The sequence below is a fragment of the Mastigoproctus giganteus genome, chromosome 10 (genome assembly GCF_048544385.1).
Source record: "Mastigoproctus giganteus isolate SK-2022 chromosome 10, ASM4854438v1, whole genome shotgun sequence".
In the NCBI taxonomy this organism is placed as follows: domain Eukaryota; kingdom Metazoa; phylum Arthropoda; class Arachnida; order Uropygi; family Thelyphonidae; genus Mastigoproctus; species Mastigoproctus giganteus.
In genome coordinates this window covers 167815073-167842882 of record NC_143584.1, presented here as the reverse complement: position 1 = coordinate 167842882, position 27810 = coordinate 167815073, and the positions used below count along the sequence as shown (strand labels likewise).

The 27810-nt window shown below is 37.2% G+C and overlaps 1 protein-coding gene across 2 annotated transcripts in view; it reads right to left on the bottom strand.

Annotated features, from left to right (window-relative positions):
- Nucleotides 1–8373: 8373 nt before the first annotated feature.
- The window catches only part of LOC150079458 (uncharacterized), a 145024-nt gene continuing 125587 nt past the window's right edge, over nt 8374–27810 (bottom strand). The window contains exons 10-12 of one of the 2 annotated variants that reach the window (XM_090382617.1): nt 16589–16675; nt 15991–16014; nt 8374–8578 (exon numbers count right to left, since the gene is read on the bottom strand). In XM_090382617.1, the coding sequence (XP_090238743.1) occupies nt 8494–8578; nt 15991–16014; nt 16589–16675 (196 nt within the window). In that variant the 3' untranslated portion in view covers nt 8374–8493. The remainder of the gene's footprint in view (nt 8579–15990; nt 16015–16588; nt 16676–27810) is intronic. The other variant, XM_090382618.1, reaches the window with a different exon arrangement.

Sequence of the window (27810 nt, the reverse complement as noted above, 5' to 3'; positions counted from 1 at the left end):
GAAACTCTGAATCAAAATTAATTTTTAACAAAAAATGATGAGCCAACTTCCACTCAAGTAACATTGTATATAAGCATTTGAACTCTGAAACTGAAGTATGGAATATCAAGCAACAGGATGATTCTTAACCTGGTGGTGATTGCAAAGGGGCTGACAGGTGACAATAAAAAAGAATCTTTGAATAAAAATTGTTGGTTCAAAGTTAATGATGAATTGTGCCTATCTAAATATAGACAGCTTTATTAAAAGAGTTCCTGAAATTTCATTGAGTAATTATAAAAAGCACCTGTTAGATCCAGACCGACTATTTTTGATTAATGGCCACATTGTACTTCACCATGTGCTTGCCCTCCAAAAAACCCCACATACATACATACATATAATATCCTATTAGTAAATTAATATTAGTATTACAGCTCTGATTCATACTATATAATATCCTAGTAATAAAAAAATCTGTTACTAGAACTGGATATAAGAGTTGAAAAGGTAAATGATACTACTTAATATGGAATTATATCTTCAAGTGCAAAGTACCTATGAGAAAATTGTAATATAAATATGTATCTAAATGAATTAAATATGTATAAAAAAAGTAATTGCAGAATTTGCAAAATAAAAATGGTAAATTAGAACTTTACATATGTTAGAAGGCAGAGTATTGTCTTCTGTCATAACAAACAATACACAATTACACGTTATCCCCTATACAAAGTTTTACTAATTTAGTACTAATCATCCTATCACATATTATAAAATATTTATTACAATTAATTTACAGTGTTGGGACAATCATCCATACTGCTGTTATTTCTAATTCATAACTTATGCTGGCAATTTGCCAGTTACTATACATTCATTTAGATGCTTTTTTCCATTGGTGTTCAATGGAAATGCTATGTCCTAGAAAAATTATCATAGCCATAGTCCCCCCAAAGAAGTTGGCTACAATTATTGTCTTCACTAATTATATTAATAATGATGCTTAATGCATTTTTCCCTAATTGTTTTGGCCCTAACTTTTCTTCTCCAACTTATGATAACATCATTACTAATATCTTTAATTTTTTCTAATTTATTGCAATTTCTGCATTTTCCCAATTTTTATATTCATTGCAAATGCATATCATATTTTGGTTCTCACCTTTGAACTTTTACCCCTCTTATTTTCTCCTATTTTTCTTTATTTCTTATAAATCTGGTAATCAACCTAACACTGAACATTACAATTAATTTTTTGTTTTATATATGTTATTTATATATACAAATTTAAGAACATATTGGAAAAAGATGCAGTGTTAAGTACATAGGTTGCCAAGCTTTAAAAGGTAGTAGAAAACTAAGGATGAAAATAAAGAGAACAGAATAGGAAATTATTTCCGATGCAAAATTACAAGTAAATAGTAGAGACTTCAAATATGTGGCCTGCAAAGTTTGGAAACTAAACTTTAGAGGAGATTTAACTATTACAAGTGATTCCAGAAATAGAGGAATAGAAGAAAAAGAAAAAAAAAAAAAAGTTGGTCATCTGTCAGGTGCTGCACAGCTGTTTTTATTACAAATGCAGATATGACCACTGCTTGGTCAAAAGACTGTTTATCCAAAACCATAAATGACATATCATTCATAATACAAGACTTGACAAATATAGTTGCCATGGTAACTAGTATATTTCAGATCACCTAAGTTCAAGTTCTTTGTTTTATGATACAATCAAAGATCAGATTAAAAATAAACAGTTACTTGAAGATTGTTCATTCCTGAAAACATATGTATCTTACAGAGCACATACATGCTGGTTGGGTGTTTGTAACCCCAGTAATTTGTCTTTTCTGATTTGAATTGCCTTAGTACACTAATAAAAAATTAATCATTTATAATTGTGAAAAGTTAATTGCAAAGAAAATTAAAAGTTTTCAATTTTCACAGAAATCATCCAGTATCATAATAAACGCTTACCTGATATCTGTTGCTTCGGGAAGTCGGAATTATACAAATTTAACACTAACAAGCAAGGTAAACACAGATGTTTTTTTAAGCATATAGGTACCCTTCCACCAGGTGTATAACTTTGGCAGGTGGTGTCTAAATTTTGAACAAATTTGGGATGACCTTTCTTAACTTATTGAGTCAAAATGTTACAATGATGTTCAATTCTAAGATTACCTGCAAAGGAGTTTTACTCCACTGGGAATTAACAAATATAATTAGTTGAACTCTAAATACAGGTAACAATTTCCTACACTAAGCCTTTATTAATACTAATGCTTTCACTAATACACCCAATTAATTTATTTGCCAACTGCTTCTGAGCTCACTTTAGGATTTGTTTTCAAATCTACAAAATTAAATAGTAAAAGATTAAATGTATGCTATTTGTTAAAAGTTATATAATGCTTTAAATGCATTTTGAAGAACATTTTTGTAAATTTTATATACATATATCCTAAATGAAAAACAAAAACATAAGTCTGAATTTACAATGGAAGATGTTATTACATATAGCTAATTTTTTTATTTGTGACAGATAGTATCTGTTTGTGATACCTTTGGAACTGCAAATTTTAAGATGCTGATGAGTTACCATTAAGTGCCTATTACTGATTATAGCTCACTATGCTCCCAGATATTGCCTGTGATGCAAAATTTTTTTTAAGATGTGTGCCAAAACTATGCATGACATATCTTATTTCACTCTGATATTGGGGAAAACTTGAATTGAGCTGTGTTGTGTTGTGTGTGTGCTACATCCTAAAGGTTTCTTTAGGATGTAGATCTTTAGATAGTGGATGATGGTTTATGTTGGGGGGCTATCCCTTTATACTTGTGATTTTTGGCCACCTCAACCATTACCTTTTGAAGGATAGTGAAGATTTGCCCTCTTGTGACATTAGACTCCTGACTGGGAGGGTCTAATGTCACAAGATAAAGGAAAAAAAGTAAAAATGCAAATTAGCCACAATAAGATTTCTTGACTTTGGCATTCTTTTCATCCATGATTCTTGCATTTTATGTATTTCAATCATATTAGACATTTACAAAATTTATTATATTCAATTATAAATACTAGTTAATACTGTCCATTCTTAGAAGATTAAATTTCTTGCTCACACACTTCTCTGGTTCTTCAGTGTTTGATGTTGAGATCTCTAATTCACAATGGATTTGAGAATGTGGTTTCTTCATCAACTAACAGGTCTGTAATTACTTGCATCACTCTGATCCTCCTTTGTGAATTGGGGTCATATTTGCACATCTCCAGTCCATGGGTACCTCCCCTGAGTCCAAGGAAGCTCTCATAATTATGGCCAAGGGTTTGCTTACTTCCTTTAATATAATCTGTAGTATGTGATAACTTCAAGTATATACTAACATAACTACAAGTATATGATAACTCCATATCATATACTTTGATCTTAGGAAGGCTTTTGATAATGTTGCACAATGAAGACTGTTGTTCAAATTGGAGTAGTGTGGCATTAAGGGCAAATTGCTGCTATGGATAAAGGGATGGTTGAGCAGTGTCAATGGACACTGCTCTTCATGAACTAATGAACCCAAATAATGGAGTAATGGACTGCTTCTATTTTAATGAGCAGCAGCCTAGAGAGCAAGTTGCTGGAGACTTCGAGAGCTACTGGGAGTCATCATGTAACAAGTATATACATGGGCTGTGTTAGGGTAACTAAGAGTAAGAACAATTGAATGTACACTAATGCTAGAAGTATAGTAAATAAACTTGATAAATTGGAAGTGCTCATCAAGACATCAAAGGCAGATATTGGGATATCAGAGACATGGTTTCACACAGATATAAGCAGTGCAGAATTGGAATTTACAGAAAGGACAGACAAGGTAGAAAGGGAGGAGGAGATTATTCTGTTAGTCAGGAAACACACAAAATCTAAGGAAGTGCATCCAGTTGACATGGGTGAACAGTGCACGCTGAGTCTTTTCTGTTCGGTGTGACAAACACTGTAGGAGTATGTTATAGGCCTAATGACTGTGAGTACAATGAACAGTTGTGCAGAGAAATAGAATGGGCCAATGAATCAGCATGGCTTGTAACGGGGGATTTTAACTTTCCGGACATTGACCGGAACTTGTGGGTTGGTCACTTGCATGCTAGCAAGACTTTTGTGGATTTATTGGAGGATTGTTTTCTACAGCAACATGTTTGATGGGCAACCAGAGGGAGTAATACCCTTGATCCGATTATCAGCAGTGATTCTTCATGCATTAAGAATTTGCAGATAAAGGAACCACTAGGTGACAGTGATCACAGTATACTGATGTGGGATTTACTTAAAGATGTAACTACCATCAAGTGTAAAGGGAAGGGTTTTTGTTTTCGTAAAGGTAACTACAGAAGTTTTAGACAGTTTTTAAATTCTATACAGTAGGATCAACTGATGATGTTACCAAAGGTGAATTCTAAGTGGGAAGCCTTCAGGGACTTAATCTTGGAAGCTACTAGTCTTTTCATACCAACTAAAATACTGTTAAAATTTCAGGCCTAAATGGAGGTCGGATGAATTAATGAGGCTTGTGGCAGAGAAGAAAAATGTATGGAATGCATATAAATTATCAGGTGACACAGAAGCTTACAACAGATATAAGCTAGTCTGTAATCAAGTCACGAAGGAGATTAGGAAGGCGAAGGCAGATTACGAGAAATATTTGCCAAAGAATGCAAAGAGTTCTTATGTAAACTCTGGAAGGAAGGGTATGAATCAGATTGATCCACTTAACATAGATGGTTCGACTATTGATGATCCTGCTCAAGTAGCTGATACACTGAATGAGTATTTTGCATCTACATTCACACATGAGGAGTTATTCAAGGAGTGGAATGCCAGATGTTTATCTTGGTTTTGTAATAACTGAGAGCAAAGTAGAGGAGAAATTGCTGAAGTTAAACATAAAAAAGGCACCTGGGCAGCTGAAATCTATCCAGTTATAATGAAGAAGGCAGCAAGGGAAGTAAGCAAACCCTTAGCTATAATTATGAGAGCATCCTTAGTCTGGGGAGGTCCCAATGGATTGGAGATGTGCAAATGTATCCCCAATTCACAAAGGGAGTTCAAAAGGTGACACCAGTGGTTTTCAACTGGAGTGCCACATAATTTGGGTTTAAGTTACTTCATGTTTTTTTTTTTAAGTATATATATTTATTTCATTATAAAAAGGTGTATGGTATCTATTTAATTTTGTGGTGATCTATAATTAATGTTTATTTAGTACCTCTATATAAAGAATAAAATTATTTTTTATATATATATAATTTGTATTATGAATTGTAATGTTGTTTATAGTTATATTATTGTAATAATATTATATAACATATTTTTAAAATATTTTATATATATATATATATATATATATATATAGAGAGAGAGAGAGAGAGAGAGAGAGAGAGAGAGAGAAAAAACTGAATGAAACAGGCAGAAAATTGAGTAGGGGTGCCACAAAAAATAAATTACTTAGGGGTGCTATTATTAAAAAAAAGGTTGAAAACCACTGAGTGACACAGATAATAGATCTGTTAGTTTAACTTCTCTTCTGGGGAAAATAATGGAGTCACTGGTTAAAGGGTTTATTATTTATTTGGTTTTTAGGAGCATTAGCAACTAAGGCCATATTGCTCCGGGATATGCGGTGGTTATTCCCTGACCTTTCCGCATCCTCCGTATTTAGTGGTGACGGGCTCGAACCCCGGTCTAATCAAGAAGCGTGTGCTACGCACTGCTGCTCCTTCCCACCTGGCTACGGAGGCGCCTGGTTAAAGGGATGATACTTTTTTTTTTTTACGATTTGCAGATGACATTGTGGTTATAAGCCATGATCCCAAAGAATTAGAGGAAAATCTTAATCAGTTATGCACAGTTAGTAAGGATTTTGGACTAAAGATGAATATGGCTAAAACAAAAGTAATGATGAACAAGTATGCCACGGAAAGGGAAATAATGATTGAAGGAGCAGTAATTGAAAAGATGGAGTCATATACTTATCTGGGACAGGTTATTAGCTGTAATAATGATAAATGGCTGGAAGTCAAGAGAATAAATTTTGGATGGATAGCATTCAGGAAATAAGTCACATACTGAAGAGCAATATCCCAGTTTGTCTGAAACGTAAAATAATGAATCAATGTATACTCCCCACCATGACTTATGGAATGAAACTTGGGCACTCACCAAAAGAATGGAAGAGAAGCTGAGAACTACACAACGAAGAATGGGACGAATTATATTGGGAATCAGACTGTTAGATAAGAAGAGAAACACATGGATTAGGCAGCAAACTCAAGTAAAGGACATTCTTATCAAAACTAAAGAACTAAAATGGTCTTGGGCAGGACACATAGCTCGAAGACATGATGACAGATGGACTAAGAAAATAAACAGAATGGTACCCAAGAGGAGCTAGAAGAAAACCTGGAAGACAAAGGCGGAGATGGATAGATGAAATTCATGAGTTTTTGGGTAATAAATGGATGGATATAAATGGATATAAATAAATAAATAACTGGAAAGTTGCTGGAGAGGCCTTCATCCTGCAGTGGATTGAAAATGGCTGATGATGATGACAGGATCATTAAGACAAGACAGCAGTAATAGCTCAGACACAGCATGGGTTTGTTAATGGGAAGTCTTGTCTGACCAATTTAATTGGATACTACGATGTGGTCACAAAGGAAATGGATGCAAAATATAATTTTGATATCCCTTGATCGATTACAGTAACATTAAGGGCAAGTTACTGCAATCGATCAAGGGATGGTTGAGTAGGAGACGGCAGAGAGTGGTAATAAATGGACACTGCTCTACGTGGACTAATGTTATTAGGGGAGTTCGCCAGGGTTTGGTGCTGGGCCCATTGCTGTTTTGTGTATTTATCAATGATGGTATATCAGGCTTAATTTCCAAGTTTGCAGATGATACAAAGGCAAGGTTGTTAATGACAGTAAAGATAGTATGCTACTGCAAGAGGATCTAGAAAAGTTAGGCAGGTGGGCTGAGAAGTGGCAACTGAAGTTTAACATTGACAAATGCAAAGTACTCCATGTGGTTAGCAGTAACCCAAGAGAAACATACCAACTGTGTGGTACTACACTCAGGGAGGTGGAGAATGAAAAATACCTGGGGGTAATTGTGCAGTCAGATATGAAGTTCTCTGAGCAGTGCAGACAGGCAGCCAGAGCAGGTCATGGAGCTTTGTCAATGATATATAGGAATTTTGCTAGCAGAGACAAGGAGGTGATATCCCTTTGTATAAGGTAATGGTCAGGCTACACCTTGAGTACTCTATATAGGTCTGGAGGCCTCATTTTAGGAAGGCTGCAGAGTTGCTAGAATGGGTACAGAGAAGGGCAACAAGATTGGTAAGAGGAACAAAGGGATGTGCTTACGAAGAAAGGTTTGAATTCTGTGAGGTTGTTGTTGTTATTTGGTTTTTAGGAGCATTTGCAACTAAGGCCATATTGCTCTGGGGATATGCGGTGGTCATTCCCCGACCTTTCCGCATCCTCCGTATTTGGTGGTCATGGGCTCGAACCCCGGTCTAATCAAGAAGTGTGTGCTACGCATTGCTGCTCCTGGCTACAGAGGCGCCAAATTCTGCGGGTTGTCCTGATCGAGGTGTATAAGGGCTTGAATGGTTTGAGCAGGCTCAATGTTGATAGTATACTTCCGCTTGCTCTGACTAAGAACCTGAGGAGAGCATAGATTCAAATTGAGGAAAGACGGTTGTAGAATAGATGTTTGGAAGTTTGCTTTTTGCCAGTGGGTAGTTGATTGACTTCCATCTGTTGTGGAAGTTAATAGCTTAACTAAATTTAAAGCTGAACTAGACAAACATTTGGAGTGACCGCATGGGTGAAATGGGAAAGGTTCTTTTTTTTTTTTTTTTTTTTTGGCTGATGCTGTATATGCTTAGTTTCTTGCATCATATGCCTCAACTAATGCTAATGGACCCAATAACGCAAGGAAAGTAGCTGAGTAGTTAGGAGCGGGAGCACACACTCTTAGAGTAGACCAGGGTTCAATTCAATCCTGGAAATCAGTTCCACCCTTGCATACAGTTCCCCCCTTTCCCTTCAGTGAATTTTGCATTAATTCTAATAGGAAATTAGCTCTTAATTTAAGTGGCACTTTGCATTTATTGTGTAAGTTGAGAAATAGTTACTTTCCATATTTAATGAGCACATGTTCAATTTTTTACTCCTTATGATTCTTTCAAACAAATAAACAGAAATGCAAATTAGTCACAATAAGACTTCAAAATTCTTTTCATCCATGATTATTGCATTTTATGTATTTCAATCATATTAGACATTTTTAAAATTTATTATATTCGATTGTAAATGCTAGTTAATACTGTCCACACTTTGAAGATTAAATTGCTTGGTATGAAAAATAACAACATCCAGAAAAATATGATAATTTATTTTAAAAAAAAGAGAGAAAGGAAATTTCTTGTGAAGCTTTTAGGTTAATTTTTTATATCAGTCATTGCTTTCCAGTACTTCTTTAGTTCAATGCCTTCCCAATCCTTGTGTGACACCTGTTTAAAGTACCTAAAAAAAGAAGTAGTAAAGGAAGAAACTGAAACTAGCAGCAAAGGGGAAAGAAAATATATTACTTTGTAAAATATAACTATACATTAAATATTACTTAGTTTAATAACAGTTCTCTCACTTTACAAAAACTTCAACTTTCAGAAAGTTTCCCCTCCACTCCAATGGTGATCCCAAACAAAAATGTATCTGAATCTATTATAGTACTTGGTTTGGGTTGAAAAGACAGAAGATACTTGGTAATCGCATTTGAATTTCTGTAGATTTTTTGTAATGTAATTTCCAGGAAATAGTGAAAAGAAAATTCACATGTATTCCATCTTTCTATTTCTGTTCCAAAGAACAGAAATAGAGGGAATATGTGGAAAGCTGGTGAGTCTGGAGTTGAAAAGTGAATGATGATTATTTGAGGCACATTGGGACTGGTTTGAAAGAAAGGTAGAATTACATATGCCAACTCAGAAGAATAGTATACCCAAAGAAATATCTATAGAAAAAGCATACATTAAATTATTCTGAATGTCCTCTTTTGAATAGAGGAACTTGAGAGATTTTGGGGGCACCATCCCTCCCCCCCCCATTTGTGGGAATAGTATTCCATGGTAAATTTGAGATTTGTACAAAGTTAGTAGCTGTTTAAAAGAAAAATAATTCTTTAAATTTGTTCCAGCAATCAACCACCCACTGGCTAAAAGCAAAATATATAATGTAAGCTCAATACTACACTAATTTATTAGCAGGTGATGTTTCAGGATTCTTGCCCAACTCCCTGGTCTGAAGTTGGGCTTGGCAAGAACCTGAAATGTCACCATCCAAAAATTTAGCGTAGTATTGAGTTTGTATTATATATGAGCTTAATAAACCTATTTGTTAAGAATTTTCACGTGGTATGATAGTATTAGTTTATTATATATATATATATATATAGTACAAATTTTACCACATGAAAATCAATAAACCTTGGAGAAACAGTTATTAGCATTAGTAGAGGCATTTGATGCAAGAAAGCAAGCTTATGCAGCATCAGCCAAAAAAAAAAAAAAAACCCACTTCCACTTCACCCCTCTGTTCGTTCAAAATACCTGTCCAGCTGAGCCTTAAACTTATTTAGGCCATCAGCCTCCACCACAAGGGATGGAATTCTGTTCCACCAACCAACCACCCGCTGGCTAAAGGCAAATTTCCGCACGTCTATCCTACATCTGTCTTTCCTCAATTTGAATTTATGCCCTCTCAGGTGATTTTTCTGAGCTAGAGGAAGAATCCCATCAGCATTGAGCATGCTTAAACCATTCAAGGCTTTATACACCTCTATCAGATCACCTCGCTGGTGCCTAGTCTCCAGACACTGTAATTTGCAAAACTTAAGCCTTTCTTCGTAAGAGCACCCCTTTGTTCCATTCACTAATCTTGTTGCCCTTCTCTGTACTCGTTCCAGCAGCTCTACATCCTTCTTGAAATGAGGCCTCCAGACCTGTATACAGTACTCTAGGTGTGGCCTGACCATCGCCTTATACAATGGAATAATCACCTCCTTATCCCTGCTGGAAAAATTCCTGTATATCATTGACAATACTCCATGAGCTACTCTTGCAGCCCGTCTGCACTGCACTGCTCAGAGAACTTCATATCTGCCTGCACAACCACCCCCAAGTCCCTTTCATTCTCTACCACTGTCAGTGTAGTACCACATAGTTGATACGTTGCTCTGGGGTTGCTGTTTCCATGTGTAGTACTTTACATTTGTCAATGTTAAACTTCATTTGCCACCTCTCACAGCCCATCTGCTCAACCTTTCCAGATCCTGTTGCAGCAGCATAGTGTCAGTAGAGTCCTTGACAACCCTGCTAACCTTTGTATCGTCTGCAAACTTGGACATTAAGCTTGATATACCATCATCAATATCATTTATAAATACAGAAAACAATAATGGACACAACACTGAGCCCTGAGGGACTCCACTAATAACATTAGTCCACGATGAGCAGTGTCCATTGAATGCCACTCTGTCTTCTCCCCCCTTTATCCATAGCAGCAATTTGCCTCCAATGTCACACTGCTCCAATTTGTGTAGCAGTCTTCCATGTGCAACAGTATCAAAAGCCTTTCTAAGATCCAAGTATATAATATCAAAGTTATTCCCTGCATCCAGTTCTTTTGTGACTGCATCATAGTATCCAATCAAGTTGGTCAGGCAAAACTTCCCCTTAACAAAACCATGCTGTGTCTGAGCTATAACTGAAGTCTTGTCTAAATGATCCTGCAGTGCTTCTTTAACCAGTGCCTCCATTAATTTTCCTGGAACAGAAGTTAAGCTCACAGGTCTATAATTACTTGTGTCAGCCTTTGATCCTCCTTTGTGAATTGGGGTCACATTTGCACATTTCCCGTCTATGGGTACCTCCCCTGAGTCCAAGGAAGCTCTCATAATTATGGCTAAGGGTTTGCTTACTTCCTTTGCTGCCTCCTTTAATATAACTGGATAGATCCCATCCACCCCGGGTGCCTTTCTTGTGTTTATCTTCAACAGTTTCTCCTCCACTTTACTCCCAGTTATTTCAAGATTCTGTAGCTTACTGCTTGAGTTGAATACACCTCTGGCATTCCCCTTGCTGAATAACTCCTCATGTGTGAATGTCGATGCAAAATATTCATTTAGTTTGTTAGCTACCTGAGCAGGATCATCAACAGTTGACCCATCAATATCAAGTGGACCAATCTGATTCATCCCCTTTCCTTCTAGAGTTTACATAAGTAAAGAACTCTTTGCTGTTTTTCTTTGCATCCCTTGCCAAGGATTTCTCGTAATCTGCCTTCGCCTGCCTAACCTCCTTTGTAACTTGGTTGCATATCAACTTGTATCTATCATAGGCTTCTGTGTCATGTGTTAATTTGTAAGTATCCCATGCATTTTTCTTCTCTGCCATATGCCTCATTAGTTCATCTGACATCCATTTTGGCCTAAACCTTGAACAATATTTCTTAGTTGGTATGTAAAGCCTAGTAGCTTCCAAGATAAGTTCTTTGAATGCTTCCCATTTTGAATTTGCTGTTGGTAACATCATCATCAGTTGGTCCCACTGTATAGAATTTAAATACTGTCTCAGTCCATCGTAGTCGCCTTTACAGAAGCAATAACCCTTCCCTTTACCCCTAATGGTAGTTACCTCTGAGTAAATCCCACTTCGGCACACTGTGATCACTGCCACCTAGTGGTTCATTTATCTGCAGATTCTTAATGCATGAAGAATCACTGCTGATAATCAAATCAAGAGTATTACTCCCTCTAGTTGCCTCCCGAACATGCTGATGTAGAAAACAATCATCCAATAAATCCACAAAAGCCCTGCTAGTGTGTGAGTAACCAGCCCCCAAATTCCAGTCAATATCCGGGAAATTAAAATCTCCCATTATAAGACTCTCTGATTTACTGGCCCACTCTATTTCCCTGTACAGTTCCTTATTATACTCATCAGAGTCATTAGGCCTATAGCACACTCCTACTCTCAATTTTGATCTCCCAATGCTTATGTCACACCAAACTGACTCAACACTGCACTGTCCAGCGATGTCGACTGGCTTCACTTCCTTGGTTTTTATGTGTTTCTTAACTAATAGCATAACCCCTCCCCCCCTTCCTATCCTGTCTATCCTTTCTGTAGACGTTGTACTCCCCAAATTGCAGTTCTGCATCCCTTATATCTGTGTGACACCACGTCTCTGATATCCCAACAATATCTGCCTTTGATGTTTTGAGCAATACCTCAAATTCATCAAATTTATTTACTAAACTCCTAGCATTGGAGTTTAGTAAATTCCAAGAGCAAACCAATTTTTTTTAATGCTTCTAGAAGAAGCAATATTTGTGATATACTTATGGAATGTATGGTTGAAAGTCAGATTTATTCCCAGTAAAGATATCTGATCTCGTTGTTGAAGGTCAGCGTGAGAACAACAAAATCTTTTTTGGACAGCTGACCTTCGCATTTATTCTAACTGTCAGCTTCATATACCTACAAAAGGCAACCTGTTCCAGAAATCAGTAACATGCTTGCTAAAAGAAAACTTTCTATAATCTAATCTAAATCTCTTCCCCTGTAATTTGAATTTATGCCTGGTTCTAAAATTTTTTATAACAGTGAAAATTCCACCTTAATTCATTTTATTAACACCCCCCCCAGCGTCTTATAAACCTCAATCGGGTCACCTCTGAGGTGCTCAATTGCCGAGCTCTGTAGCCCACATAATCAGTCTTTCCTCGTACAGTCGCTCCTTTACCAATCTTGCCATGCGAGTTGCCTGTCTTTGGACCCTTTCAAGAAGCTCTCCATACTTGAACCCGCATTCCAAATGCAGTCCTACAACTGCCTTATGCAGTGGGACTGTGACCTCCATATCTCTATAGGATAATGTTCATTAAATCATCAATAGGACATCCTGGGCTTTCCTCGCTACCTGTTTACACTGCTCAGAAAACTTCATATCTGCTCAAATTATAACTCCCAGATCCCCTTCTTCCTCTTTTTTTTAATTCAACCCCATCAAGTATATAATTTATTTTGGGGTTGCTATTCTCCAAGTGTAAGACATTACATTTTGCTGTATTAAAACACAGCTGCCACTTTTCTGGCCATTTTTGTAGCCTGATCCAAGTCATCCTGAAAAGAGCACTGCTTGGTACTGATCATAACTGCTCTACCAGTCCTTACGTCATCTGCATATTTTAACATCACACTTTCTATCCCTTTATTGATGTCATTTATGAAATTTGGGAATAAAAGTGGTCTAAGAATATCCATTAATCACAACCTTCTGCCCTGCAGACACCCAGCAATCCAATTTGTCCAGTAATCTCAACATGTTCCAGCTTATATAGTAACCTCTCATGTGGGACGCATCAAATGCCTTGCTAAAATCCAAATAAACAATATTGAAATTGTTCTCTGCATCCAGCTCATGAGTAACTGTCAAAATAGCCTAATAAATTAGTTAAACATGATTTTCCCTTAATAAAGCCATGCTGTAGGCCCTTCAGAATGCCATATCTATCTAAATGTTCCTGGATTGCATTCTTAATCGTTGCCTCCTACCGCTGAAGCCAGTCTGTAGTTACTAACTTCACTCTTAGAACTGCCTTTATGTATTGGCAATGCATTGGCATTTCTCCAAGCCAAAGGAATCATCTGAGTCCAAAGATGCTCTGATAATTAATTTCATTGGTTCAACACACTCCTGGTGGTCTCCCTCAAAACTATATGCCATCAACTCTGGTAGTCTTACTTGCCTTTGTGCTCAAAATCTTTTCTATTAAATGATCATCTGTAATTACAAAATCACTAATTTTATATGGCTCAGCCTCACTCGCATAACCTCTTCTCAGTATGAAGGGTCTTTCATCAGTAAAGACCGATGCAAAATACCTATTCAATTCATCCGCAACATTAACTAGGTTATCTAAGACTTTCCCTCACCCAGTGCAAAAGGGTCTGACCTGATTAGCTTTCTTCTTCATTGTATCCACTTACATGAAAAATTCCTTCTGTTCATTCTTTGCTCTCTTAGGGTGCTTACACGTAGAATGTAGGTAACCGCTTACTGGAAACCAGCAGTGACATCAAGCGGAAGCTTCTCATTAGCCATGAACACATAGAAAGCAGTTTTCCAGTGCAACGTCTCAGTATGCAATGAAGTAAAAGTTTTGTACTGGTCAACTGCTTTCTATTGTGTTCATAGACAGTGAGAAGCTTCACCTCCATGTTGTTGGTTCCAGGTAAGCGGTTACCTGCATTCTACGTGTAAGTACCCTTAGATGATGCTTTCTCATATGCAGCTACGGCCTCCCTAACCTTGTTTGTCGTACTATTACAGATCAAGTTGTAGTAGTCAGTACTTTTCATCATTCTAACTAGCCCAAACTATCTTTTTCTGCTCTATTTGACTGGCCAGCTCCGCATTCACCCATTTTGGATACTCCTCCTCCTCCTGCAAATTTTCTTAATGCATTCATGGGTATGTATAATGTATTTAGCTTCAGAAGGAAAAACAGCTTCAGATGTACAAAATATTTAAACAAGGATCACGTTTCCAAGGCAACCATACTTAAGTTGAGGAGGATTTTAAGCAACCAGGTCATCCATCATCAAGTCGGACTGATGAAAATGTCGCAAAAGTGCAACAACCACCAAAAGGACAAATGACTCAAGATTAACCATATTTGTGAATTTACACCTAAATGGATGTCAGATGAACTAATGAGTCTTGTGGAAGAGAAGTAAAATGAATAGGATACATATAAATTATCAGGCGACACCGAAGTCTATAGTAGATATAAACTAGTCTGTAATCAAGTCAAAAAGGAGGCTAGGCAAACAAAGGCAGATTAAGAGAAATCCTTGGCAAAGGATGCAAAGAAAAACAGCAAAACGTTAAAAGCAAGCTGCTTTTAACGTTTCAAAGGCACACCCCAGACTTTTACCAACTGTCCACCTGCCTGAACAGTTCCTTGTTGACTGGACGGGTGCATAGCTTTGTGCGGTTCCTGCCAGATATGCACCCTCATGTCCGCTCAAAGTAACTGAAAATGGGTCTTATCGGACTAGGAGACCCGTCCCCAATCATCCAAGGTCCAGTGCTGATGTTCTTTTGCCCAGTTGGGACAGAGTACCATGTCGTGGTGTCAGCATTGAGACTCCGGTGGGTCAGCAGCTCCCATAACCTATTGCAGCTAATGATTGCCTGATGGTCTTGGTGGAGATGTTTCTGGCACCACCCTTGTTGAAGTCGGCAGTGATTTGTGCCACTGTCACTCTCTGGTTGGCTAAAACAATGAGACAAATGTCGACGGCCATTTTCATCCACCACCTCTCTCCACCCACAATGCTTTCAACAATGAGATGTTATTCTGGAAATGGTGTATTCCCGGTACACTCTTGATACTGCCGAACAGGGATAATGCAATTTCTGTACCACCTATGCGATAGAATGATCCATGCATCAGGCACCCACTATCATCCCTCTTTCAAAGTCGGTTAACTCACAATGCAGTGTACCTACATTCCTGCCAAGTGGTGGTTTCGTCCACTGGTGAGAGGGGTGACAGCATTGCATTACCCGGGAACAAGGTAGCCCACGAATTCTGTCCTTTCAGTGTATTTCCAAAATGTTATGGCATCTTCTGATGTGGAAATGTATATTTACATCACGAGCGCGCACGCGCACACACACACACACACACTTTCAAGGTCGTTTCAGATAATTGTTCATAACATGGCAGTGGCACCTACTTGAATATTTCTACAGTCTAGAAATATTCAAAAATATGGCGCTGCCACATTATCTGTGTTTTCAAACTGTCGATATAATTTATAATAGATGGTGATAAGAAAATAGCTTTGAAAATCTTTAGAACATACCTGTTAGCTTCAGTGTTGTTTGAGCTGGGGTTAGAAAGATGAAATTGATAAATTTTCTCAATTTCTGATTTAAAAGTTGACGAATTAAATCATATGATAAATAAATGGATATAGAAGAATATTATTGCATTAAAAAAGGAATGATGATTTTTTTATTTTTTCAGGATTTTTCTCACTTTTTTTAAAATTCTAATTTGATTTTCGATAATAATTTTATACTGGGCTGCCAATTCAAGCCAAATATTGAACAAAATACAAGAAACATTTAATCACCTCATTATGAACAATTACTATATAAAATAAGCAGTATGGGGTTAAGACACAGTTGGAATATCTACCTAAGCCTGTATGTTCTTTGCATATTAAATTTCTTACAAAAACTGTTCTCTTTTTTATTTTATTATTTCAAGAACTTTATTTATTTCAGCTTATCTGCTTAGATAGCATTAAACTGATATGTAGTCAGCAAAAATATAAGAACCAAAATCTTCAAAATTTTGGTTCTTAAATTTAATAAATACTAATGGTAAAAATAAAATGGTAACAGTAAAAATGTTTTCGTTGAAATTTTAATAATACAGATAACTTGACAACTTACTTATCTGTTATGTGATTCATAACTTCAATTTCATCTGTAGTGAGTCCATTATATGCTGCTTCCAGATTCTTCTTTAATACATATGAACTAATTACAGATGGAACAAAAGAGATTTTTAATTTGATTCAGCCTTGGATATCCATTGTGAAGAATATAAAAAAAATTCAAAGTTAATTATTAGTTGGATTAGTTGGATAATTATTAGCTACTGTTACTTATTTAATTCCCACAACTCAAAGTTAATGAAGACTCAAGCCATAAAGCTGACAAAGGCGACACCATAGTAATAATTAATAAAAATAAATACATAGAAAAAATGGAATCGATACTCTCCGACTCAGAAACATATAAACTAGACATTGAACAAGACATTTTAAGAAAGTTAAGGTCAAACAATGAAATCAACTTACACACCTTACAACAAATTGGCATCCGGAACAACATTTTACCGCATATGTTTGAAATTACCAAACTTCATAAACCCAACCACCCACTACGACCTATAATATCTTTCAGTAAATCAGCCTTCACTAATTTATCTTCTTTCCTAGTTAAAATCATCTCCCCCCTTACCAGATTTTCGAAATTCAAAGTAAACTGTACCTCCCAAACATTTGATAAAATAAAACATATTACAATAACCAACAACGACATAATAGCATCGTTCGATGTAGTCTCATTGTACACTAATGTACATTTACCTTCAACATTACAAACTCTACGTAATTTCTTAACAGATGACAATACTTTACCCAATCACACTTCCCTTTCAATTAATAGTATACTAGAACTTACAACTTTTTATTAGATGCCAGATATTTTCGATTTCTCAATCAGATATACCAGCAAACATACGGACTACCTATGGGATTAGGGATCTCAGCCCCCCCTTTCTGAAATTTACCTAGCTTCAATAGAAAACTATGTACTACAACCATACCCCCCAGATATAAAATTATTTATAAGATATGCAGATGACATCCTTTTAATATGACCAAAATCCTCAATAGACAATCTTTTCGTTAAATTTAACTCAGTGCACAATAGATTAAAATACACCCTAGAACTTTAAGAAAATGGACAAATTAATTTTCTGAACCTCACCACATAGAGGAATGACACCAAACTAGGAACAAGAATTTTTAGAAAAAATACCCATACTGGAAAGTACCTACATTCTGATTTGCACCACCCCCTTAACATAAAAAAAGCCGTTCTTTATAATCAGATTTACAATGCTATAAAATACAGTTCTACACAAAACGATCTTAACTATGAACTTCAATATCTTACAACAAAATTCATATCTAGAAGGTACTCCATTCAATTAGTTCAACAAACCGTTTTCACCGTCCAAAATAATATTAACAATCCACCCAAACACACCTCTAATAATAATTTACGTATTATCCTACCTTACCATAGTAATTTTTGCAATCAGTTCCGCTGCATATTCAAAAGGTACTGACATCACCCTCACATTCTCAACTTATAATAAACCTGGCTCATTATTTAATTCATACAAAGACACACAAAAATATCATATCAGCAATATTATTTAATATCGCTGATATGATATCACAATCTCATATCAATCTCACAATCACGTCCCCTTAGTAGACTCAGCCATTCCCATTATCAAATTAAAATCCAGTTTTAAAATTTTCCAATATGAAGCCCTAGTCATAGAATGGTTCCGCCGCCATTCCAATCTCCAAGTATTAAATACCAAACTACCTTACAACATTGCACCGGCTTGGAAATCTCATGCACCTGAGATTTCCACATGTAACTAGGAGCATCACGGGAACTTAGCTTTCTTAAATACACGCGTTTACTCTCAACCCATCATTGCCAACTGAAGACGTGGATAACGAAAGCCACTTGTTATGGCTATTGGCCTCCAGTATTAACCATTTATTTTCAACTTTAATATTGACAACCAAGGACGAAGACATGCACTTCTACTTTCTTGTGCATATTTTAACTTCTGTTTTTAAAACCCCAACTTATTTGCTCCCAATTTAAATTAAAATTATCATCCATCCTATTCAAACATCAATTGCAGATTATAAAAAAACAAAAGGTGGGTACCATAATAAATCAAGCTATGCTAGCGTATATATATATCTATATATATATATCTCGAACTGATAGCATAAGGTATAAAGCAAAACTAGATAGTGTAATACGAAGCACTGTATTAGGAATCTGTTAGCTTATTATAGTATTATCAATTAATCAAAAATAATATTAATCTGATTAAAATTCATTGTTAATTAAATTGTATTTAAATGGAAATCATGACCCAGACCAGAGCTGCGAAGCAAAGATCACAGACTAGCGAGAGTGCTGTGACTCGGTGGAGAAACGAAGGGGGTGATTCTCCTACGCATCACAGACTCAAAAATTGTGCAAAATGTGAAATGTTTGCTGACCTTTCTAAAACAGGACATGATCTAGCCAAGGAGGATGCCTTTGTGTGCTAAGTGTCTAGAGTGTCAAGAAATTAGGCACCAACTTAGTGTTCTGATGGGCATCTATGAGAGCTTGAGGTGTAGGGTGAATGCCCTCGAAGAAATTAATATGAGGCGCCCATCAAGCTCTCAGCTGCCCAGCTCAATGACAGAGCTCACTCCTGTGCATCAGGCAAAACAGAGGCAATCTCCAAGGCGGAATGCGCTGGTCCCAAAGGAACTAGTCATTGTTGGTGACTCTATTGTCAGGGAGGGGGGAAATATACTATGCAAGAAGGATAGGTGGAACAGGACCAGGGTATGTTTGCCAGGAGTAAAAGTTGATAACGTTGTAGAGCAGATATCATCTTTTAAGGGCACAAAAGGTGATGTTGTACACGTTGGAACTAATGACATTAAGAGTAAGAGATCTGTAGATTTACTCAACAAGTACAGGTCAATGTTGAAAAAAAGTCACGAGTTAGGGTTGAATGTGAAAGTGTCTGCAATTCTGCCCAGACATGATAGAAGGGAGTATATGATGAGAGCCTGGTCAATCAATTCAGCCCTGGAGAGATTGTGCAAGGCTGAAGGGGTAGAATTTTTTTCAGCCGGGTCTGTGCTTGTTGACAGGAGAGACTGCTTCTACAGGAATGGGGTACACTTAAATAGAAAGGTGCAAGAATATTTGCTGATGCTATTAAGGCAGACTAAAAGGTTAACAGTGGCCACAGGCAGAGGAAAAAGTGATACTTGCACTGCTTCTATTAGTATGAGCAGCAGATTGGAAAGCAAGGTAATGGAGATTTCCAGGACTGTTGGGAGTCATAGGGGAACAAGTAAATACATGGGCTCTGTTAGGGTAACCAGGAGTAGGAACAGGTGCATGTATACTTGTACACCAATGCTAGGAGTATAGTTAATAAATTTGATGAGCTTGAAGTGCTAGTCAAGACATCACAGGCAGATATTGTTGGGATATCAGAGATGTGGTGTCACACAGATATAAGCAGTACAGAATTGGGATTTGGGGAGTACAATGTGTGCAGGAAAAACAGACAGGACAGGACAGGAAGGGAGGAGGGGTTATGCTGTTAGTTAAGAAACACACAAAATCTAAGGAAGTGCATCCAATTGATGTTGGTGGACAATGCAGTGTTGAGTCTGTTTGGTGTGAAATAAGCACTGGCAAAGGTAAAATGAGAGTATGTGTGTGTAATAGGCCTAATGAATCTGATGAACATAGTGTAAAGTGTGTGTGTTTGGGGTCAAACGGCACCAGGGGTTTCCCCCATCTCCGCGATCTGATGAGCATAATGAGCAATTGTGCAGAGAAATAGAGTGCGCCAGTTATTTGTTATGTTGTTATTTGGAGCATTAGCAACTAAGGTCATATTGCTCCGGGAATATGCAGTGGTCATTCTCTGACCTTTCTGCATCCTCCATATTTGGTGGCTCACGGGCTCGAACCCCGGTCTAATCAAGAAGAGTGTGCTACGCACTGCTGCTCCTGCCCACCTAGCTAAGGAGGCGCCAAGAGTGTGCCAGTAAATCAGAATGTCTTATAATGGGAGATTTTAACTTTCCAGATATTGACTGGAACTTGTAGTTTGGTCACTCGCACACTAGCAAGACTTTTGTGGATTTATTGAATGAGTGTTTTCTACAGCAACATGTTTTAGAAGCAACCAGAGGGAGTAATACTCTTGATCTGATTATTCATGCATTAAGAATTTGCATATAAAGGAACCACTGGGTGACAGTGATCACAATGTACTGATGTGGGTACTTAAAGATGTAACTACCATCAAGGCTAAAAGGAAGCCCTTTTTCTTTCGTAAAGGTGACTACAGAGGTCTCAGACAGTTTTTAAATTCTGTATTCTGATAATGTTAGCAACATTGAATTCTAAATGGGAAGCCTTTAGAGACTCAATTTTGGAGGCTGCTAGGCTTTTCATTCCAACTAAGAAATACTGTTCAAGGTTTAGGCCTAAGTGGATATCAATAAATTAATGAGGCTCGTGGCAGAGAAGAAAAATGTATGGGATGCATACAAAGTATCAGGTGACAAAGAAGCCTATGCCAGGTATAAACTAGTCTGTAATCAAGTGACAAAGGAAGTTAGGCAAGTGAAGGCAGATTACGAGAAATCTTTGGCAAAGGATGCAAAGAAAAACAGCAAAGAGTTCTTTATTTATGTAAACTCTAGAAGAAAAGGGATGAATCAGATTGGACCATTTAACATAGATGGGGTGACTATTGATGATCATGCTCAGGTAGCTGATAAACTGAATAAGTATTTTGTATCTACATTCACACATGAGGAGTTATTTAATGAGGGGAGCACCAGAAGTTTATCAAACGCTAACAGGAAGCTAAGTGATTTTGTAATAACTGAGAGCAAAGTGGAAGAGAAATTTCTGAAGTTAAACATAAGGAAGGCACCTGGAGTGGATGGGATCTAGCCAGTTATATTAAATGAGGCAGCAAAGGAAGTAAGCAAACCCTTAGCCATAATTATGAGAGCTTCTTTGGACTCAGAGGAGGTCACCATGGACTGGAGGTCTGCAAATGTATCACCAATTCACAAAGGGGGTTCAAACGGTGACGCAAGTAACAACACACCTGTTAGTTTAACTTGTGTTCTGGGGAAAATAATGGAATCACTAGTTAAAGAAGCATTGCAGGATCATCTAGACAAGACTGCAGTAATAGTTAAGACACAGCATGGGTTTGTTAAAGGGAGGTCTTCTCTGACCAATTTGATTGGATACTATGATGTGGTCACAAAGAAACTGAATGCCAAAAATAATTTTGATATCATATACTTGGATTTCAGGAAAGGTTTTGATACTGTTGCACATGGAAGACTGCTTTACAAATTGGAGATGAATGGCATTAAGGGTAAGTTGCTACAATGGATAAAGGGATGGTTGAGTGGGAGACGACAGACGGTGGTAATCAATGGACACTGCTCTTCGTGGACAAATTATTATTATTAGCTATATGGTGCTCCCCTGATGGTATTCTCCACCTTGTCGCTGTGGGGGGGGGCTTGCGTGTCTCGATGAACCGGAGAGCTAAGTCAGCGGTAGCTTAGCTACTGGTAGGGCCTCCCAAGCCGGACAGGTCAAAGGTAGGGGTCAGACTAAGAGAGATACCGTGACCCTCCAGGTTGGGGGTTGCTGCAACGAGCTAGCTCCTCGTTCAGTGTAAAAAATACACAAATGCTAAACGACCTAAAAGTGAAAATGAAAATGGACTGCACTTTCCGAAAAGACTCGGCAAACGGAAAGGGGACTATGATTTTGGGATGCTGAAATATTCAAAGCCTTTCAACTAAAAGAAACTTTCTTCCGGATGAACTACAAAAATTCAAGTTAGACATTGTCGTGTTATCAGAGACAAAGAAAAAGGGATGTGGAGAGGAAATAATGGGAGAATACTACCATTTTTGGAGTGGAGTCGATAAGAGGGAAAGAGCAAGAGCAGGAGTTTCTATTGCTGTTAAAAAGAAATTGAGACAAAATATCAAAAACTGGCAATTTATTAATGAAAGAATGATCTCATTGGAACTGAAAATGTATGGGACAGAAATATGTTGTTGTTTGTTTGGTTTTTAGGAGCATTAGCAACTAAGGCCATATTGCTCCGGGATATGCAGTGGTCATTCCCTGACCTTTATGCATCCTCCATATTTGGTGGTGACGGGCTCGAACCCTGGTCTAATCAAGAAGCGTGTGCTACGCACTGCTGCTCCTTCCCACCTGGCTACGGAGGCGCCCAGAAATATGTATTTTGGGAATTAGTAAATTAATAAGAGGAGTTTACCTCAATATAGTACGTGGAACACTTCCGTATGATACCCTCCAGAAATTAAAACGGAAAAAACGAAAAAATCGACAACTTACCGGTACATTAAAGTAAAATATAAATAATCGTTTTGAATATTTTCGTTAGATTCTTTTAATTGCGTTAATTTGAATTTTAATTGTTTTGAATTGATTTTGAATTGTGTTAAATTGATTATTTAATTATTTATATTTTACTTTATTATTATTTATATTTTACTTTAATGTACCGGTAAGTTGTCGATTTTTTCGTTTTTTCCGTTTTAATTTCTGGAGGGTATCATACGGAAGTGTTCCACGTACTATATTGAGGTAAACTCCTCTTATTAATTTACTAATATTATTATCAACGTAGAACATATTGAGTATTACAGCTCTGATTCATACTATCTAAGTATTTTGGGAATATATGCCCTGACTAATGACACTGCTGATACCTTGAAGGATGAATTTTGGGAGGATCTGAGAGAACTAATAGAAAAAATTCCTAAGAACAAAGAGATATTTCTAATGGGAGATTTCAATGCAAGAGTAGGAACTGAACAAAACAGCAAAGTTATTGGAAGATTTGGAGAGAAAGAGAGGAACGACAACGGAGATAGACTATGCAATCTTTGTGAACAGTTCAATTTGAGAATAAACAACACATTTTTCCAACACAAGGATATCCATAAATATACTTGGTCACAGGAGACAAGACAAATTAGATCAGTTATAGATTACATTATTTCAAAACATTCAGGGACATATGTATTGAAAGATGTCAGAGTTTATAGAGGAGCTGAATGTGGATTTGACCATTTTCTTGTTAAAACAACACTGGGGTGGAACTGAATTAAGAAAATATGTGTGGACAACCAACAATGCAGGGAAGGAGAGATGCTACAAGTGGATCAATTTAACGTTGACCTACTCCAGGATGATAGCATTAGAAACAACTTCACCCAGAGACTGGATGCTGCAATTAACATAGAGATAAAAGGTAATACTGAAGAAATCTATGAATATTTAAAGAATACTTTTAAAAATATAGCCCATGAAATCCTAGGCAAAAAGAAGAGCCAAGGACCAAAAAAGACCTGGATTACAGAGAAAGTAAGAGCTGCTGTAGAGGAAAAGAAACTTGCATACCAGAAATGGCTGGGTGATAGGAATGATGCATATAGGAACATTTATGTTGAAAAAAAGAAAATAGCCAATCGGTTGGTAGTAGAAGTGAAAAATGAAGAATGGGAAAGGAAATGCGCAACTATTAATAGCAAATTGGGCTTCAAGCAATCAGCAGAATCGTGGAAGGTCCTTAAAGACTTGAGAAAACAGAATAAACACAACACTGGTTTGCAATTAATACCTTTGAAAGACTGGACAGAGTACTATGAAGGACTTTTAAAAGAAGACCGGGAAGAGTTCAAGACGATGGAGGATTTTGGTGTAGAAGACTTGGGCTTAAAAGTTTCTGTTAGGGAAGTGGAACTCCTGCTAAAGGAAGGAAGGAATGGAAAATCACCTGGACCTGGAGGAATTTACATTGAACTTCTGAAATATGGAGGAAGAGGAGTGGCTGTTCTGATACAAAAACTGTTAAATAGTATACTGAGAGGGGAAGAAATACCGAAAGAAATGATAACAGGATATATTACATCAATTTATAAGAAGGGTGATCGTAAAAGCTGTTCAAATTACAGAGGAATATGCATCCTGAACCCGCTGTTAAAGATCCTTGGAAAATGGATCAGGAACCACTTAGAAGTCCGAATCGAGGTATCAGAAGAACAAAGTGGTTTTTCAGCCGGGAGGTCATGTATAGACCATATCTCAACAGTACAACAGATCCTTGAAAAATGCCAATCAAAAGGAAAAAAATATCTTTATGATTTTAATTGACCTTGAAAAGGCATATGAGTGTTGCAAGAAAACTCTTATGGGAAACACTGAAAGAGGCAAATATTGATGGACAACTGATTAACATTATTAAGGCAATTTACAGGAATAATAGATGCAGAATTAAAGTGGGATCAGCTTTGTCACCTGAATTCCACACTTCAAAAGGCTTATTACAAGGTTGTTGCATGTAACCAACACTTTTCAAAATTTATATCGACATCTGCCTAAGATCCTGGTCAAAAAAATGTAATAAAATGAGATTGCCGATTAATAAGAACACCTATATTCACAATTTACTTTTTGCAGATGATCAGGTGGTGATAGCACAAGACTTAGAAGATGCAAAGTATGCATGTCGTCAATTGTTTGAGGAATATAAACAATGGGGTCTAAAAATCAATTTTAGCAAGACTGAAATGTTGTCTTCTGAAATGTTGGCCAGGATACATTCTAAATATTGCAGGTTTTAAAATCAAACAAGTCAATAAATTCAAATATTTGGGATCAATCTTACAAAGTGATGGATCATCCCAAGCAGAGATCAATAAGAGAATTGCAGATGGCAGAAAGGCTATCGGCATGTTAAACTCTGTTCTGTGGAGCAAAAATATCCCAAATAAAACAAAGAAACATATTTCAAACGATTGTACAAAGTCTTCTATTGTATGTAGCGGAAACCTGGATTGAACAGACGAGCGGAAAACAAATTGCTCTCCACAGAAATGGATTTTTGGAGACGCTCAGCAGGAACTTCTAGAAGAGACAGAAAATGTAATGAAGACAAGAGAAAAAAATGGAAGTGAAAAAGACTATTATTGACACCATCAAAGAAAAGCATCTAACATGGTATGGACATGTAAAATGGATGCAAGAAAACAGATATCCAAAGGCTATCCTGGAATGGATACCTCCTGAAGGAGAAGAGGAAGACCTAGGAGGACATGGATGGATGGAGTACGGGAGTGCATGACAGCCCAAGGCTTAACCGACCAAGACACCTTGAACCGCACTTTATGGCGAGAAAAAATTCCTAACAAGAAATAACTTGTAGACTGAGGAAACCCATTGTAAATGGAAACACTCCTCTTGAAGAAGATGGTGCAAGGAAGCCTGAGGCTTATGCTGCACCAGACAAAAAAAAATTCCCAAGTTACCCTAAGAGAGAGAGAGAGAGAGAGAGAGAGAGAAAGACAAGGGAATCACCAAGAAAGAGAAGAATGATGATATCCAGCTCAGGACCCTGGATGTGCCAAGCCCATACTCACCAGATGTGAGCCCGTGAGGTTAATGTTATTAGTGGAGTTCCCCAGGGTTCGGTGTTGGGCCCATTGTTGTTTTGTATACAGTAATACCCCGACTTACGCGAACTCGGAGTTACGCGGTTCTTGATTTTTTTCGTTTGGCAACGCTGCCGCCCACTATCTTCAAGGTCGTTTTTCATATGTTATCGATATACGGTGCGACGGCGGAGAATGAGAGCGAAAGATGAACAAAATTCAACTTTGCTGCTTTTATGTTTTTTTATATCAGTGAAGGGGAAACACATTTCACCATAATAACGTAAAAACCAACACAATTCCAGCTATCGGTATAATCGCAAATGCAATTAGATCGAGTTTACTACCAGTTTATAACAGATTTCACTAGCAGAAACGCAACTGGATTTTTATTGTTTTATGGTAGTAACCCCTAGAAATGTGAGGTGTTAATAGTGTATCTCTGCCTTTATGGTGTTGTTTATTCAGTTGCTACATGCGTGCAGCTTTGTTTATGTGTATCAAGCGTGCCTCCTCGTTTTGTAATTGTGCTTTATTCCCTAAAAATGAGTAAAATACTTAATTAAAATGTGTGAAAAGGAAGCGTCCTGGTGAAGACACTGCAGATTCAGAGAGAAACAGAAAAGCAATTATCGATAAACAGAGGCGGACTGGGTCAAAAATTCTTACCCGGGAAAATTTATAGTGGCCTCATACTATGGTTTATGGCCAAAATCACACTGGCCCACCGGGGTTTCCCCGGTAAGGCTTATGGCCAGTCCACCTCTGTCGATAGAGAAAAAATATGAAATTGTGAAACGCTTTGAGCGAAATGAAAGACCATGTGATATTGCACGTGCTACAGGCCTAAATGAAGCAACGGCGAAAAGCACATGACAATTGCAAACTTGACAGGTTGAAAATTGAAAAGGGCTCAATTGTAAAGGGCTTAAAAATTTTAGAAAACATAGACTCCAACGAAGAACGCGTTATAGCTACAAAGCAAGGAATAAAAAAATTATTAGCTTGCTACGAAGAAATTCTGCGTGAAAAAAAGAACGCGCTGTGTCGTCAGACGAATTTGTTAGATTTTATGAAGCCATCGACATCGAAATAACTTTTTTACGTAAGTCATTTGTTTTTTTTAATACATATTTTGTATTAATATGTATAAAGAACTGCAATTTTATTAATATTTTTCTTCTAAACTAGTGTTTTTGTTAGTCGTTGGTCCCAATTAAGCAAAATTTATATGTATTTATATGCAAAGTTGTACCCCGACTTACGCGAATTCGACTTACGCGATTTTCGTCGGACCCACCTATCGCGTAACTTCGGGGTATTACTGTATTTATAAATGATGTTGATGAAGTTATATCAGGTTTAATGTCCAAGTTTGCAGATAGTACAAAGGTAGGCAGGGTTGTTAACGACAGTAAAGACAGTATGCTACTCCAACTGGATCTAGATAAGTTGGGAAAATGGGCTGAGAAGTGGCAACTGAAGTTTAACATTGACAAATGCAAAGTACTGCATATGGATAGTAATAACTGAAGAGAAACGTACCAACTGTGTACACTCAGGGAAGTAGAAAGTGAAAAAGACCTGGCGGTAATTGTGCAGTCAAATATGAAGTTCACTGAGCAGTGCAGATGGGCTTGCCAGGGCATGTCATGAAGTCTTGTCAATGATATATAGGAATTTTGCTAGCAGGGACAGGGAAGTGATTATCCCGTTATACAAGGCAATGGTCAGGCCATACCTAGAGTATTG